This window comes from Rhamphochromis longiceps, linkage group LG16 (assembly GCF_057381845.1).
Source record: "Rhamphochromis longiceps isolate RC_006_pf linkage group LG16, R_longiceps_female_GT1.1, whole genome shotgun sequence".
Taxonomy (NCBI): domain Eukaryota; kingdom Metazoa; phylum Chordata; class Actinopteri; order Cichliformes; family Cichlidae; genus Rhamphochromis; species Rhamphochromis longiceps.
In genome coordinates this window covers 1,754,407-1,769,755 of record NC_140572.1, presented here as the reverse complement: position 1 = coordinate 1,769,755, position 15,349 = coordinate 1,754,407, and the positions used below count along the sequence as shown (strand labels likewise).

General features: G+C 44.0%; 1 protein-coding gene across 1 annotated transcript in view; it reads right to left on the bottom strand.

Moving 5' to 3' along the window:
* cntnap5a (contactin associated protein family member 5a) overlaps positions 1-3,056 on the bottom strand; it is a 138,802-nt gene extending 135,746 nt beyond the window's left edge. The window contains exon 1 of the mRNA XM_085383443.1: positions 1,345-3,056. Coding sequence (XP_085239569.1) covers positions 1,345-1,417 — 73 coding nt within the window. The 5' untranslated portion in view covers positions 1,418-3,056. The remainder of the gene's footprint in view (positions 1-1,344) is intronic.
* Between the last annotated feature and the right edge of the window lie 12,293 nt (positions 3,057-15,349).

The window sequence follows — 15,349 nt, the reverse complement described above, 5'->3', positions numbered from 1 at the left end:
CTCCACTAGTTCAAACCTTCAGTTTGGATAACTTCAGACTGTGCTCACTGACCAGAACAGCTCCAGCTACTTCACTGTTACAACAAACACTGGTGTGTGCAACAGCTTCTGTACAGAACGACCAATGCAAAGGCCACGAGCCAAAGCAGGTGAGTAGATAAATGAGACACAGGCATGCAGGAGTAAACCTGCACCAGGGCCCTTAACCTGCGGTTCACTGCTGGTCAGTCATATGTCCTCTTATGTTGCCAGGTTGGATTATTGCCACATAAAAATATAAAGAATGAACTCTTATTTTTATTTCAGGAAATAAAAGTGACCATCTTACATTTACTGCAAAGCCACCGATGAAAGGCAGTTACACAGCTACTGTACGTTTACCATGTAACACAGATTTGTATCTGTTTCTGTTGAACTTGGTGTGAGACATCACAACGATCATATTGAAGGACACACATTGTGATGCTGTTGAATTGCACATTATGGGACTTGATAATATTTCAACCTCCTGGTTTGCACTTTGTCATTGAGAGGATTCCACCGTCCACTGAGAAGCTGGATCACAAACTCTGAGAATGAATGCTCAAGGCCTTTAAAAAAAAATGCTTGTTTTTATCCAACATGAGAACAACGACGGTCAGTTTACTGTAGAAACGAAGGACAGCAGAAGTCCTTTATCCTGCGATCAAAACAATTAATTTTGCTTTTACAAAACTCGGATAGGTGGTCGACAGCCAATCGAGATTTTTAGGACTATCACTGGACGCAGTAATGCAGGTAAAAACAAACGGCGTCAAATCACGGCGTAAAAGTCTCTTTCTGGAGTGAAAGCTTTTGCGGGGTGTAAGAGGGGGCTTGTACGTAGGAGTCGACCAATACCAGCAGCCGTCTGAGCAGCACATCTGTGGCCAGTCAGCACTTCTGGTTCCCCAACACACATCAGCAAAACACGACCCGAGACTGAGACTCGTAAAAATCCCACATGAAAGCGCCAACTAAGGACGAGCTCGGCCACTCCGCAGCGCATCTGCCTCGAACCAAAGGAAACGAACCTGTTCGCATGACCTTCATCGTGCGGTCCGTTCAAAGCAAAACCTCAGCCAGCAGACATCAACAACTTGTTTATGTGCTCGAAAGCAAAAAGTGAAGTGAGGAGAGCCGACACGAGCACAGCGGTGCCGCACAATAATCACGACGCCGCTCCGGCAACAACAGGAAGGCTCAGCTACGAGGCGCGCGTAAAACTCCGCCGGTCGGAGCAGCCCCTGATTCAGGCGCGCCGCCAGCTGTCCGCCCGCAGAGCAGAGGCGCAGACAGGTGAGCGCACTGAGGTGAAACACTTACAGTGAGTGGCGGCGGATGCTCCGCTAAAGACGCTCAGCGTGTAAAGGGTAACCATCGGCAGCAGCAAAACCATTTTCTCAGCTGTAGTGCGCTATTATCCGTGAGTCCGCAGAGAGCAACGCAGGACGGCGGCTCCTCCTCGGTCCTCCGGCTTGGAGGGATAGCAGAGGTCTGATGTGAAGGAGCAAACCGCTCCCACGATGGCACTCCCTCACTGCGAGGTACAGCCCACCCCACTCCCCTCTCTGCCTCTCTCTCTCTCTTTGTCGGGTTCACATTTTATTGGCAGAGCGGAGCACTGCGATGCCCGAGCACGGCTATAAAACACAGAACAATAGCAAAGATCCGCAGAGAAAAGCCGCAATCGCTGCTGTTTATCGCTCCGCGTGTTCAGACATCATAAAATAGCACACTTTGCAGGCTGCTGATGACTTCATTCCACCGCACAGCAGAAGCTGCTGTGGACGTTTCCAGAAAACACGGGGTTCAAGCCTCAAGTCCAGCGCACTTCAGCACCGATGACAAACGTTTGGACACGGCTGTGTGGGAAATATGAACAGTCACTGTCACAGGAGCATACTTTGTTTCATCGCAACAAAATATTTGGTTTTACTTAATACCTCATTTATTTTATTTGACTTAAGATCATATTTGTTTTGTCAAGTTGAATTTGATTTGACTGAGTCTATACCAGGATATTATTTAGACCGTTTTGTTACAGATTCTCCTGTCGTCCATCTTTAAAGCGCTAGACAAACGTTCACATAACTTATTAGGAAGAATATCGTTTATGTATTTATTTTTATTAGCACTGTAGCTCTTTCACAGTTGATCTTTGGTCGCTTGCTGTTGTTTCATTCGTTTTAGTCCAGTCTTTGTACACAGCCATTTCTTAAAGGAGTGTTTTTGTCATACTGACCTATGAGTCCATCGTAAAAAGATTCCTCAACTCCAGAGATGAACCAGTTTGTGTCTACATGTCAGTGACACTGTCACTAACAGATTTTGATCCAGCATGTAAAAACAACATCAGCATAGCATCTCAAACACGCTGCCAGTGCAGTAAAAGCAAAGCTCATAGAAGATCACATTATGGACTTTTGCACTTTCAGTTCTACCTGCTCAGCTTCAGGCAGCTGTGACAATCAGCCAGCAACCAGAGCTTTCACTACCAGCTTTTCAGTGCAGCCAGCAACCTCCAGACAGCAGAACAATCAAGTCAGGAAATACGTTCCTGTAGCAGCTGGTGATTATGTCACATCCAACATGGTGGAGAGCTCTTGATCAATGTGCACATGATATGATGTGGAAAACCTCTGTGGTGATAATAATGATAATGCAGAAACACATGTAGTTATATTTATGTTTGGAAATCTGAGGTTTTCACCTGTCAAATATTAGTTAATGTTAGCCTACAAGCTAAACTGATACCCAGGGAAACATGGCTGCCTTCTTCGTCAGTGATGTCAGTGAGGTTTGTTTGTCATTCTGTTCTTTGGAGTCGTGTTTTTGCTGCGAGCAACTTATTTGTTATTAACTGACTGTGTTCCTGAGCAGGTTTGCTTTTTGTTCATGCTGGGAGTGGAAGACGAGCAGGCACATTAAACTACATAGAACACTGTTAATAAACTGTGTGAATGCATTCATGCACCCAGCGTGTATGTGCAGTCGAATGCAGGAAGCTGTGTGGAATACACAATGACTGAACTCTCATTGTGATGCTAGCTATTAGAATTGTGGTGCCGTGATATATGTAGTGCATTTTTAATGACATTATATTTCATTAAAAAGTTATGATAGAGAATAATTTTCTATTATATTCTGCTATATTTATTCCCGATGTCTTTACTAATGATGTTTTTTAAAGTGCTGCACGGTTGGCGTGCAGCATTCATACGTGTACACTGACAATAAATTCTATTCTGTATTCTACTCTGTTGTGGAGTACAGATGTAGCCTCTGGACATGTAAAACAGCATACGGTATAGTTGCTACTACTAACAGCACTATTACACCTTCATGAACTGTGATGGTAACAGCAGATCAGGTCACGTGCACAGGATTACCCTCTGTGATACCACAGGATCACTTACATGTGATGGTAGAGATTTGGAGGCCACGCTCATTAAAAGTTCATTTGTTGCTATGGTTGCTTCTCCCCCCTCTCTGAGAGTGTGTCATACTGTGGCGGTCTGACTTTTACTTTGTTAAAGACCTTGATTCTTCATGCAGGCTGCAGTTTGCATCGTGCTGCTGGCAGCATTGACTCAGTCTGCTTTCTCAAAGTTGCCAGGTTTTTCTGTGACAACTTGTCTCAATGGCCAATTTGTGGTCACTCAGCCTTTTTGGAATAATGTCCCTGATTGTTCGTGCTGCCCAGTTAATCTGCCACTCTATATTGGCTGTTCTGTGCTAACCCAGAGCTGGAGTTTGGGCTCCGTGCTCAGTGCACGCACTGTCTTTGGCTTTGATTTGCTGGTCAGAGGCTGAAAGGCTGGTTTAGGAGAATTCTCTCTGTTTTCTTCTCCTCATACCACCGAGCTCTTGTGTTTTTCACTTTATTTATTTGGTGATGAATGTCATATAAAACAACGTATGAACCTTGGCTAAATTTCAGTGCCTTTTTCTTAAATAGGCTGTGATGAAACATGCATAAAACAAAGCGTAGGATGGGAAGCAGAGCTTTCAGCTATCAGGCTACTCTCCTGTGGAATCAGCTTCCAATTTGGGTTGTGGAGAACGGCATCCTCTCTGCTTTATTTATTTATGTATTTTTTCCATTCGTTATTTTGTCTCTTTGACAGCATAAAAGATGAACAGGAATGGGACCGAGACATAAAACACACATAGTTCTCAAACATTTAAGTCGAGGTCTTTATATAGTGTCCATTTCCACCAGTTCCATTTGAAGGCATCCAGTTTGATTCGTCATAGAAACTTCAGTTTATCTCCTCCATTATTTCCCTTTCAGCGACTCCTTTTCAGCCAGTTCTTGTGATAACTTTCTTCACAGCCACAGTCATTATTTTAAACATGTAGATGTTCTCTTTTTTAATCGTACCTTCTGGGATCAGACCAAGGTGTAAGACCTGTGGATCCCTGGGAAGGTCACACTGACAAAGTCCGTCTATCAGCTCGGCAATATCTGACCAGCATGGCTGTAGTTGATCACATGACCCACAGACGTGTAGGTTGTGTCACGATCCTGGTCTTATGACCCAGTGTTTTGAGTTTTAGTTCATTTTGATGTTTACAGTATGTTTAAGCTCGTCAAAGGAGCTTGCAAAGAAAAGCGTCTGGACTTCTTTAAGTTGCTTGAAGACGTTTCACCTCTCATCCGAGAAGCAGTCCATCTGCATCTTAAGGATAAAGGTCACTCTTTCGAGGATGCCAATGTTCACATTTTGGACAGAGAGGACAGATGGTTTGAAAGAGGAGTGAAAGAAGCATCTATGTCCACTGTGAGCGACCATCTTTGAACAGAGGGCGGGGCTTATGACACCAACTGTCTGCCATCTATAATCCAGTTTTGAGATCCCTTCCCAGACGCCTTAACGCCCACTCACATCCTGGGCCATCTGACCTCAGGAATTCGCATGATAAGGTGGGGCCAGGTTTCACAATGAACCCACCCGAAACTCTGGCTGATTGGGACCCACACCCAGTTTCACACCTTGGCTCAGGCGATTAGAGGATCATCAGGGGTCCTTTTGTCCCTCTGTGGGGGGAAACTCCCACTAGGTTTATATCTGGGACTCTCCACCATTTGACCTTAGAACTGAAGAATCTTCTCGGATGAGAGGTGAAACGTCTTCAAGCAACTTAAAGAAGTCCAGACGCTTTTCTTTGCAAGCTCCTTTGACTACGATGACCTGGATGACTGAGAACCTTCACAGATATGTTTAAGCTCATTAGGTCTCCTAGGTTCATTTGCTTATTAGTTCCCCCTCGTGTTTCCAACCCCTGTTAAGTCTCCCCTGCTCTTCATGTGTTTCATGTCTGTGTCTTACGTTGTCAAGTTCTGGTTGTCATGTCTGCGTCTCATTATGTTTCCTATTTTATTTGGAAGAGATCCTGTGCTTTTATATTATGGGTTATGTTTTGAGTCCTTTGTTGTACTGTTTCTTGTTTCCCTAGGTCTGTTATGGTTATCATAGGTTTAGTTCTTTGGCTTTGTCATATGGCTTCCCTGTGTTCCATGTTGTGTCTACTGTGACGTTTTTGTACCATGTTTCAGGCTCCTATGTTCTGTCTCCCCAGTTGCTGTTAAGTTTACATGTCTAGAGTTCAGTCAGTGAGTTTCCTGTTTTACTTTGAAGGTCCGTGTCTCATGTCAGTGTTTCTAGTTTTGCTTCCCTTGTCTCGTCCAGCCTGATTACTCCCAGCTGTGCTCTCCTTCTGTGTCTCGTTCCCTCGTTATCCCTCTGTGTATTTGAGCCCTGTGTGTCTCTTTGTCAGTGTCGTAGTCTCCCTCATGGCTGTGTTTCCTGTGTGTTAGTCATCTATGTCCCAGTTTAGTTTTCCACGCCATTCTGCAATAAAGCAGCTTTTTGAGTTTAATTTCGTTGTCGTGAGTTTTGCGTTTGGGTCCTTCTCCTGCCTGTACACAGCCGAAACATGACAGGTTGATTGGCCTTAATGTGACCACATTCTCTGCAACATTGTTGTTTTGCTTTAACTTGAGGTTATTATCGAGGCTGAGAGCTGAAACTGGTCGACTCACAGTAATCTTCTGGAATCACAGAGATGACGTCTTCGCTCCACGAGGGAACAGTAAAGACCAGATTTCCTGTTCATAGACTTTATGCCGCTCGTCTGGGAGGCTTCTGTTTGTCTTCAGTTTGCTAGCAGCGTTGTCCAGTTCATTCTTGCTTGTTGCAGATGTTAAAGCTTGGCTCAGGTTTGTGTCTACTGTTGGAAGGTCTAATTTCAGCAAATAGCTTTGGATTATTGTCACATATGAATGAGTTGGAGTGGACAGCATCTCATAGCAACTTTTAAAGATAGTTTGAATCGTCTCTGAGTCCAGTGTTAATTTATTAGCAGATGAGTCTCTAATTTTATACATTGAGTGTTTAATTCTTTGTGCTCTAAGAATTTTTATTGCCTTTGATCCTGATTCATAAAACGTCTGTTTCGTGAATCCCATTTTCTTTTCCAGTTCTTCACGGCTTTCTGTGCTGATTTGTTTCTTATTGTCCCTCACTATGGTCTGTTTGGTGTTGCCTTTCTAGTTCCCTGAGGCTACGGCTCATTACAGCCTTAACTGTATCCCAGACTATTGCAGCTGCCACCTCATCATCTTTGTTTAAATGAACACACTCTTGAATTTCTCTCTTTATTTCTTGAACTATTGTTGTTTTGTTCAAAAAATGTTCAGTCTCCGTTGGGTCTCTTGTTTTAAGTCTTCCAGGTGAATAGTGCTATGATGTGATAGGTCAGCTGCCCCAGGTCCCTTACAGGTCTATCTGTATGTTCATCAGGAAATAGTCACCTTGTGAGTTGCATAGTGATGTGTAAATTCCTTCCCCCTGTATAGAAATCCGTCCACCCCTCAAATAAATGTTCCTTTATGAAGCTTTCCATGTTTTAGAGACGTGGTGCCTGTGCTGTCTAATGTAGTTTAATGAAATATTCCAGTCTCCTGCACAGACCAACATATCCTCCCTCAAGGAGATTATCTGATCAAAAACAAGCCTGAGACATTTGAGGTCTCTCTCTGGAGGTGTGCATGCATCGAATAGGGTGACCACAGCGCATTGATTCTGCCTTTAACAATGACATATCTACCATTTATATCGACTTCTCCTTTCATCACTTCAAAAAGGACGTTAGATATTAGTGTAGTGACCCCTCCCGCTGCTACACGGACTGTAGACAGAGTTAATAAAGCCTGGCTTTTCACCTTCTCATCTTCGTTTTTTGACAGGTTGACCTGTTTCAGTTCTACAGTGACTTTCAAGCCCATTAACACTGCAAGACACTACATGAACCTTATGTGACATGATCATGAAAGTACCAGTCACCCCTATAAAAACAAAGAGTCCAGAACTGTAATAGAACATCTAACATGGAAGGAGAACAAATAATACCACGAACTCCAGCGCTGGGGCAGAGAACGTGACCCTGCTGGGTCGTGGGGAAAGCCTGTCGTAGAGACAGGGCCCGGAGGAGGCTAGTGATGAAGCAAGCACCATCCTATGTATCCAGCATTCTGCTCCCATAGTCATTCTGAGAGGCTCCTTTGGAAACTCTGGAGTTTTTCTTTGGCTCTCCCTGCAGCTGTAGCTCAACCTTCCTTCTGGCTCTTTTCCTGCCAGTCTAGCAGCTCCTTCAGCGGCCGAGTCATCCTCCTCCCTCAGAGCGCCACCACCACACTGAAGCCAGGTGTCTTTAGTTCCAGCTTCATGTGCCCTGCTGTAGGTTCTGTTGTTCCAGTGGATTCTCATATTAGCGTATGGAGTCTGCCTTTTTCTTTTATGGCTCTCTTTATCCCACTGTATTCTCTGCGTTTTGGAATAATCTCTGCTGCATAATCGTGATCGAAGAACAGCGTTCAGTTTCCAAGCTGTATTTTCCCCTTTTTCCAAGCCTCCCTAACCACCACTTCATTAGTTACAAACTCCTGAAAGTTGACAATACGGGGGCGCAGGGGGGCCTCGGGTTTTGGTTTAGGGGCAAGGGAGCATCGACATCCGCAGTTATTGGTAATTCAAAGCTCCAACACAAAGCGTACTGCAGAACTTCTCTCTTCGCCTTCAGGCACTCCAAAGATGAGGATGTTATTTCTGCTAGACCTGGAGTCCACGTCCATGAGTTTCTGCTGCATCTTCTTCTCCTGTATGGCTGCTGTCAGAGCTTCAGAAACCTCAACTGCCCATCCCTCCACCCACGCCAAGCGAACCTCCATCTCCATCCATTCAGCTCCTGTACTTCCTCAGTGAGGATATCCAGCTTCCTGCTCTTCTCGTATGGAATCGTCGTTGTCCCTTTGAGGCTGGACCTCAGGTCTTTCAGGAGGTCACTCGGTGTTACTCGGGAGCCTTGGAGAGTTCGCTTGTGGTGCTGCTTCACTGGCTTTCGATGCTGATTTTCTCAGGATAATTTGGCATCGTTTGTTTATAATATTTGGCTCTTGTGCTTCTGTTTGCCTTTTTCGTTGTATTGTTTTTCCCCTTTTACGTCGGTAACGAGTTTATAAGACTCTTGAATGGATGACCTCGTCCACACATCTGTCTGCTCCATCTGTTAACAAAAGTCCATTTATGTATTTGAGCCCTGAAACGTTTCTTTTTGATAAAGCTTAATGTTGGGGCTAATGCTGAAGCAGCTGTCAGGTTTGCTGCTGTAAGCAGCTGGGACGTCCTGATAAACTCGTTCTTCACTCCTTCCTTTGACTCCTCGTGTGTTTATATGCCACTACCGCGTGTCATTAACTTTTGTCTCCTGTAGTTTGTGCTTTATCTTTTTTGTTGTTGTGCTCTCTCTGTGCTCTCCTTTCTATCTTCTCTTTACTCTTACTCCCAAGAAGGGCCTCTTCCTCCCCTAACCTGGTTCTGCTGGAGGTCTCTTCCTGTTAAAACGGCGTTCTTTGCTATGGGCGACTGTGTGATCGAGCCTCTAATATTGTGCTGTACAGTATATATCAGAACTGAATATCCCTCTCTAAGCTCAGCACAGGTTAATGTGGCAAATGTGATTTTAAGCATTGTTCATATTGTTCTGATTTCAGTGAAACCACAGAAAATACCACAGTATGATGTGTACGATTCATTCATAGACACAGACACTGTACACGTGTGTGCAGTGTAACAATGGCTCTCTGATAATGAGAGGCTGATAGGATGAAAGGAAAGACGTCGGGTAGACTTGAAGAAACTTAGCCGACTCGTGTCGTGCTGCTTTGCCCTCAGGCTCTGACACATACTTCACTTTCACTGTCAGTTTATTCCCTGGGCACATGTTGAATTTAGCCTTGGTCTGACAGCGTCAGACTTCCTGTACCTTCTAGCAAGCCCCTTTCAAATTACACTCTCTCTATATGTCTGTCTATCTATATATAGTTTCTAAACGACCACAGGTGCAGGCTGTGTGAAGATGCCCCTCAGACGAGGTCTCGAGGTCAAAATGGGAGACGCCCACTAGGGTGGTGGAGAATGTACCGGATTCCTCCATGACTAGTACTAGCTGGTCTGATTCGGAGATTAAGGATCTGTTTGTGTTGACCCAAACCTGTGTGAACCGAAATCCCTTCCTTCCCTTCCATTTATTCCGTCATCAATAAACTTTGAACTTTTGCTGAGGAGCCCAACCTCAGTCCAACCTGATAAACTCAGTTTTTTGTGTTTGCACTGAAGGATTTCAGAGATGCTGAAGTCTCCACAAACAAAACTCAACCTTTTATTAACAATAACGCACATTTGAGACAGTTCCTGTTAAAGTATCAGTGACAGTGCTCTGAATACTGAACTTACACAACAAACAATGCATATTTAAAACGTTGACCCTGGTAACACAGTCTGACGTATAGAGCCACAGCATCCGCAGCATCACTACTCTCTTTAGTCCAAATCGCAATTTGTATTCACTTTTGTTTTTCCTGTAAAGTTGTAAGAATATGCTGACCTAGTTTTCTTATGTAATTAATTTTACTTTTGGAAAAGTTTTTTGGAAAGTGATTGGTTTATTAGCTTATGGACCCTCCCATTAATCAGGGGATTAAGAGCACCCTGGAGGCGTGTGGTAAGGGTTTCTGTTAGGATTTTCTGACCACTTTTGAAGTTGTTAAAGCAAATTAAATTAAATTTCATTTAATTTAAGTTTTAAGAAGTTATTTGGCCGATTTTTGTTTATAATTTTCCACAAAATAACGACGTGATTTTTAAACACTGGAGTCAGGAGTGCGTTCTAAAACAAACCTCCCCTTGCCACCCACGGCCTTTTCTTGGACTTTTGTGGTGTTTGCAACATAAAAGGCCGTGACACTGTGTTTGACAGGTTGAAATGGCTTTGCTGTCAAGAACAATGCCTCTGGAGTCAAAGACTGGAGTACCTGTTGCTCCACAGATTGTAGTGTGTTGTCCTCAGCACAGATACCTGCTTCAGATACAGCCTTCAGTATGAACAGTCCCTCCGAGTGAGTTCAACCAGTCTCATAGATCGCTCCAGTTCATCCACACGGCTGTCAGGAAACTGATTCCACACACTTACTCCAATAATTCAAACAGTTAAAGACATCATTCATATTTTTTCTGACATGAACGAGTGCAGTGGACCACTCCAGCCTGAAGGACAGCTGCTGTGAGAGATAACCAGCAGGTAGAGGCTGTGCAGCAGCATGCTGGTGCTGCAGTTAGCAGGGATTCGTGTGCATTCTTGGTTACGGTTTCCTTCAGGTTGTTTCCAGTTTCATTTCCTTGTTTTTATCAGAAATTAGTGTCATATTAATCTACAGGGTTTTTATGTCTTGCAGCTTGTATTGGCTTCCAGTCTGTGTGTGATGATATTATTTATTCAGGGCTGCCGAGCTCAACTTCATTAAGGGCCAGTTCTGAGTGTACTTATAGTATATTACACAGTATTACATAAACCCCTGTAGTACATTACAGTTTTCTCTAACTTAAAGCATCAATGCTTTGGTTATTGACTTAAAGCATTTCAGCTCATTGTCCCGTGAGCTGCCTTTAACAATATTAGCAACTAGGATTCATTTACTAGTTTTTGTAAGCCTATTACAACCCCGACTGGTCAGGTATCAGTCGGGGTTGTAATAGGCACGTGTCATTTACTGATGCACGTCCTTGTTAATTGTTCACTTCAGCTTTTCCCTCCTCATTTCTGTGGGATTAAGGTCAGAACTCTGTTCCAAACCATTAGCTGTGTTCTTCTGTAGAACAACTTGTGGATTGTGAGTCGTTGTCTTGCTGCATGACCCACTTTCTCAAAATATTCATTTCACAGACGGATGTCCTGATTCCATAAGTTTCCATAAGAAATCACTGCTATAATTCAGAATCCATTGCTCTTTCAATGCTGACGAGCCTTCCTGGTCCAGATTCAACAATATAGAGCCAAACAAGAATAGAATAGAATAGAATAGAATAGAATAATCCTTTAATTGTCCCACAAGGGGAAATTTGGTTGTAACAGCAGCCAGAAAGACACATATACAAACAAACAGTACACAGGACAGAAACATACAGTTTTTCTTACATATTTACATTGAGGACAGTGGTTACTATATACAGAGTACTGTGCAGTTATTAAATTAAATAAAAATAACTACAGATAAGAGGCAAAGCAGGTTGTAGTGCGGATCGGTTAATTAACTTATAGCAGTTACAGCGCAGATGTAAACATCTGTGTTTGTTGGGAGCAGTTGTGATTGTACAGTCTGACAGCTGCAGGGAGGAAGGACCTGCAGAAACGCTCCTTCATGCATCGAGGATGCAGCAGTCTGTCACTGAAGCAGCTCTGCAGTTCAGCAACATTTACATGCATGGGCTGGGAGACTCTGTCCATCAGAGATGTTATTTTGGCCAGAGTCCTTCTGTCTCCACCACCTGCACTGGGTCCAGGGTGCATCCCAGAACAGAGCTGGCCTTCCTGATGAGTTTATCCAGCCTCTTCCTCTCAGCTGCTGATAAACTGCTGCTCCAACATACCACACTGTAAAAAATGACAGATGCCACCACAGAGTCATAGAAGGTCTTTAAAAGCGCTCCCTGGACTCCAAATGACCTCAGCCGCCTCAGCAGGTAGAGTCTGCTCTGGCCCTTCCTGTACAGAGCATCAGTGTTGTGGCTCCAGTTTATTACTCAGGTGAACACCCAGGTACCTGTACAAGTCCACTATCTCAATGTCCACTCCCTGGATGTTGACTGGTGTCAGTGTGGTGGGTCTGCGTCTCTGGAAGTCCACCACCAGCTCCTTGGTTTTCCCGGCGTTGATCAGCAGGTGGTTCTGCTGACACCAGTCCACAAAGTCCAGAGTCCACCGTCTGTACTCTGAGTTGTCCTCACCTGTGATGAGGCGACTATGGCAGAGTCGTCAGAGAACTTCTGTAGGTGGCAGCGTGGGGAGTTGATGGAGAAGTCTGCAGTGTAGAGGGGGAAGAGGAACGGTGCCAGCACAGTTCCCTGTGGGGCCCCCGTACTGCAGACCAGCGTGTCAGAGACAGCCCTGTGTCCACACATACTGTGGACGTTCTGTGAGGTAGTCCAGTATCCACTGGGACATGTGGTCGTCCACTCCTGATAGCTCCAGCTTGTCCCTCAGAAGTCGTGGCTGGATGGTGTTGAAAGCACTGGAGAAATCAAAGAACATGATCCTCACAGAGCTTCCAGGCTTCTCCAGGTGAGTCAGAGCTCGGTGCAGGAGGTAGATGATGGCGTCCTCCACCCCGATGCCAGGCTGGTAAGCAAACTGTAGCGCATCCAATGAAGACCTCACCAGGGGACGCAGATGGTTTAGAACCAACCTCTCGAGGGTCTTCATCAGATGCGATGTCAGGGCTACCAGCCTGTAGCTGCTGAGGTCCTTCGGATGGGAGGTCTTTGGTACCGGTACCACACAGGAGGTCTTCCACAGCTGTGGTACTTTCCCCAGTGACAGGCTCAGGTTGAACAGATATCCTAGGATGCCACACAGTTCATCTGCGCAGCATCTCAGGAGCCCGGAGCTGACGCCATCTGGACCTGCAGCCTTACGCACCTTGATCTTGCAAAGCTCGTTCCTCACTTGAAGTGCTGAGATAGAAAGAGTGGGTTTTGGCGGAGGGGGGTGTATGTTGGAGTCCACAGAAGCCGGGGGTGGGTGTAATGACTGGGAGCTGGGAGGTGTGAAGTCCTGAGATGAAGGAGATTGCAGTAGGGGGGACGATGCTGTGGGAGGGGTGGGTGGTTGATCAAACCTATTAAAATATTTATTTAGGTCATTTAGGTCAAGGAGGCCACAGATGAAATAAAGGTCTTATGTTGGAATGCAATATTTTATTTGGACTAAACAGAAGGATTCTCTTTTATACCAAAAACATCTGTTTTGGTCTCTGTGGCAGGGGTGTGGTCTCTGGCTCCGCTGCAGTGAGGGTCTGTGTCAGGAAGGCTGATGGGGTAGGTGGAGATGATTGTGTTAACAAGACCTCCTTCCTTTTAGTGACACTGGGGACCTGAGACGAGACTGTGTGGCGTCAGCTGCAAAGCTGCCAGGAAAAGACACCTGTGCCAAACCACACAGGAACATTTCTGTGCACCAACTGAAACAGTCACCTGAGCACTGTGTGGGGTCCAGATCGTTCACAATCTCATCCATCCACTAAACATCATCTGTCAACTGCAGATGACCAGCAGTGCTCTTTTTGGAGAGCACTTCTGCTTATGTGCATGCACTCTATGTGACTACTGTTGCAAGGACAAAGGTGTTTGCACACCTTTGTTGTTCAGTGTTCTCCCAATGTTGGACCTATGAAAATTAGTCAGTGTAAGAGAGAACTTCAGCTGAAGATCAGACTTGGATAAATCCTGTTCTTTCATTAAAAACTGTGGATTGACTGGAGACACTGTGTTTCCTTTAAATTGAATTCTAATCTGAAACAGATCACAAGATGTTTAGTTTTGGATAATTTCACCCCAGAAATACAAACTTAATTTAAATAATCGTGTCATTAGTTTAATTAGATTCTTTGTACCAAAATCTGATTATTTAGGTCATTTTTGTAAAAATAAAAAATAAGGTTTTACTAGAATAAAAATGAGTTAAACACATAACTATGTAAAAAAACCATATCATATATTATAGCGTGTGATAAACAGCAGTTAATGTGGTTGGTGTGAAAAATATATGAGAAAAGCTTGTTCTTGCTTTCAGCACCGCAGCAGTGGATAGCTCCCTCTGCACTCACAGTGGAACGTTCCTTAGATATGGAACACCTTTGAAAATGAGGGATTTCTTTTGTATTTCCATTAATAAAGCACACTGTAACACTGTAACCAGGATTCACATTCCAATAATTTCCTCCGATTGAATTGATATGGATTGTAAATTCATGCGAAGTTACTGGAATCGACTCATTTGAAGCTGTGAAAACTGAGACCAGCTGATGCACTTCCAGGAAATTAGTTCCAAATAGCTGCAGTGCACTTTTGACACTCTGTAGCATATTTAGCACAGAGTCAAACAATGTTGTTTCCAGGCAAGGGTGTGTATATAGATATCTAATACTGTAGAGAGGAGTTTTTAAATGAGCCTGTTTAAATGAAGCAGCTCTACAGGCTTTAGCTGCTTGATGCTTCCCTGTGATTGGCAGCTGTCTGGGGCTGAAGATACCAGCTACGCAGGCCTGAAGCAGCCACTTTGTGAAGCATATTAACCAAACAGTGAGTTGAAGGATATATTACAAGTTTGGAATAAAAGACTGGCACACAATCCACTGTAGTGTTTGTTTGCTTTGGGAAGAACATTTTGCAGTTTTCTTTCCTCCTGTTATCTTTGTTCCCTTCATTAGAATCAGGCAAACATGTATCTTTGTGCTGCTCTTGTTTAACGAGTGAATAGGTGGAGCAGGGAAACACTACAGCGATCTCTTGTATCTCTAGTTTCTTATAGAAGAGCAGCTCCTATTTTTCCTGCATGCATGGTGCCTGTACTAAACATAGTTCCATTTCAAATATACTTCTTTCAGTGTCACACTTTCTGTCACGAAAAAAGTACATACGCACAATCCATTTCATGACTATTTAATCAGACTGATGCACTCACCTCATGTGGATCTGCTGTCTGTTTCAAATGGGAGCAATTGTTGTTAACAGGACATCTGAATAGTGTGTAGCTTTTCATCAGTCAGCCATGTGCAACAAAAAGAATAACAAAGAATAATATAGACTGCTCAGCCGCACCACATCAATGAAACATGCACTTTTAAACACCAGGTCTCTCTCTTCTAAATCCCTGTTAGTTAATAATGTAATAATTGATCAACATATTAATTTTTTCCGCCCGGTTACATGAA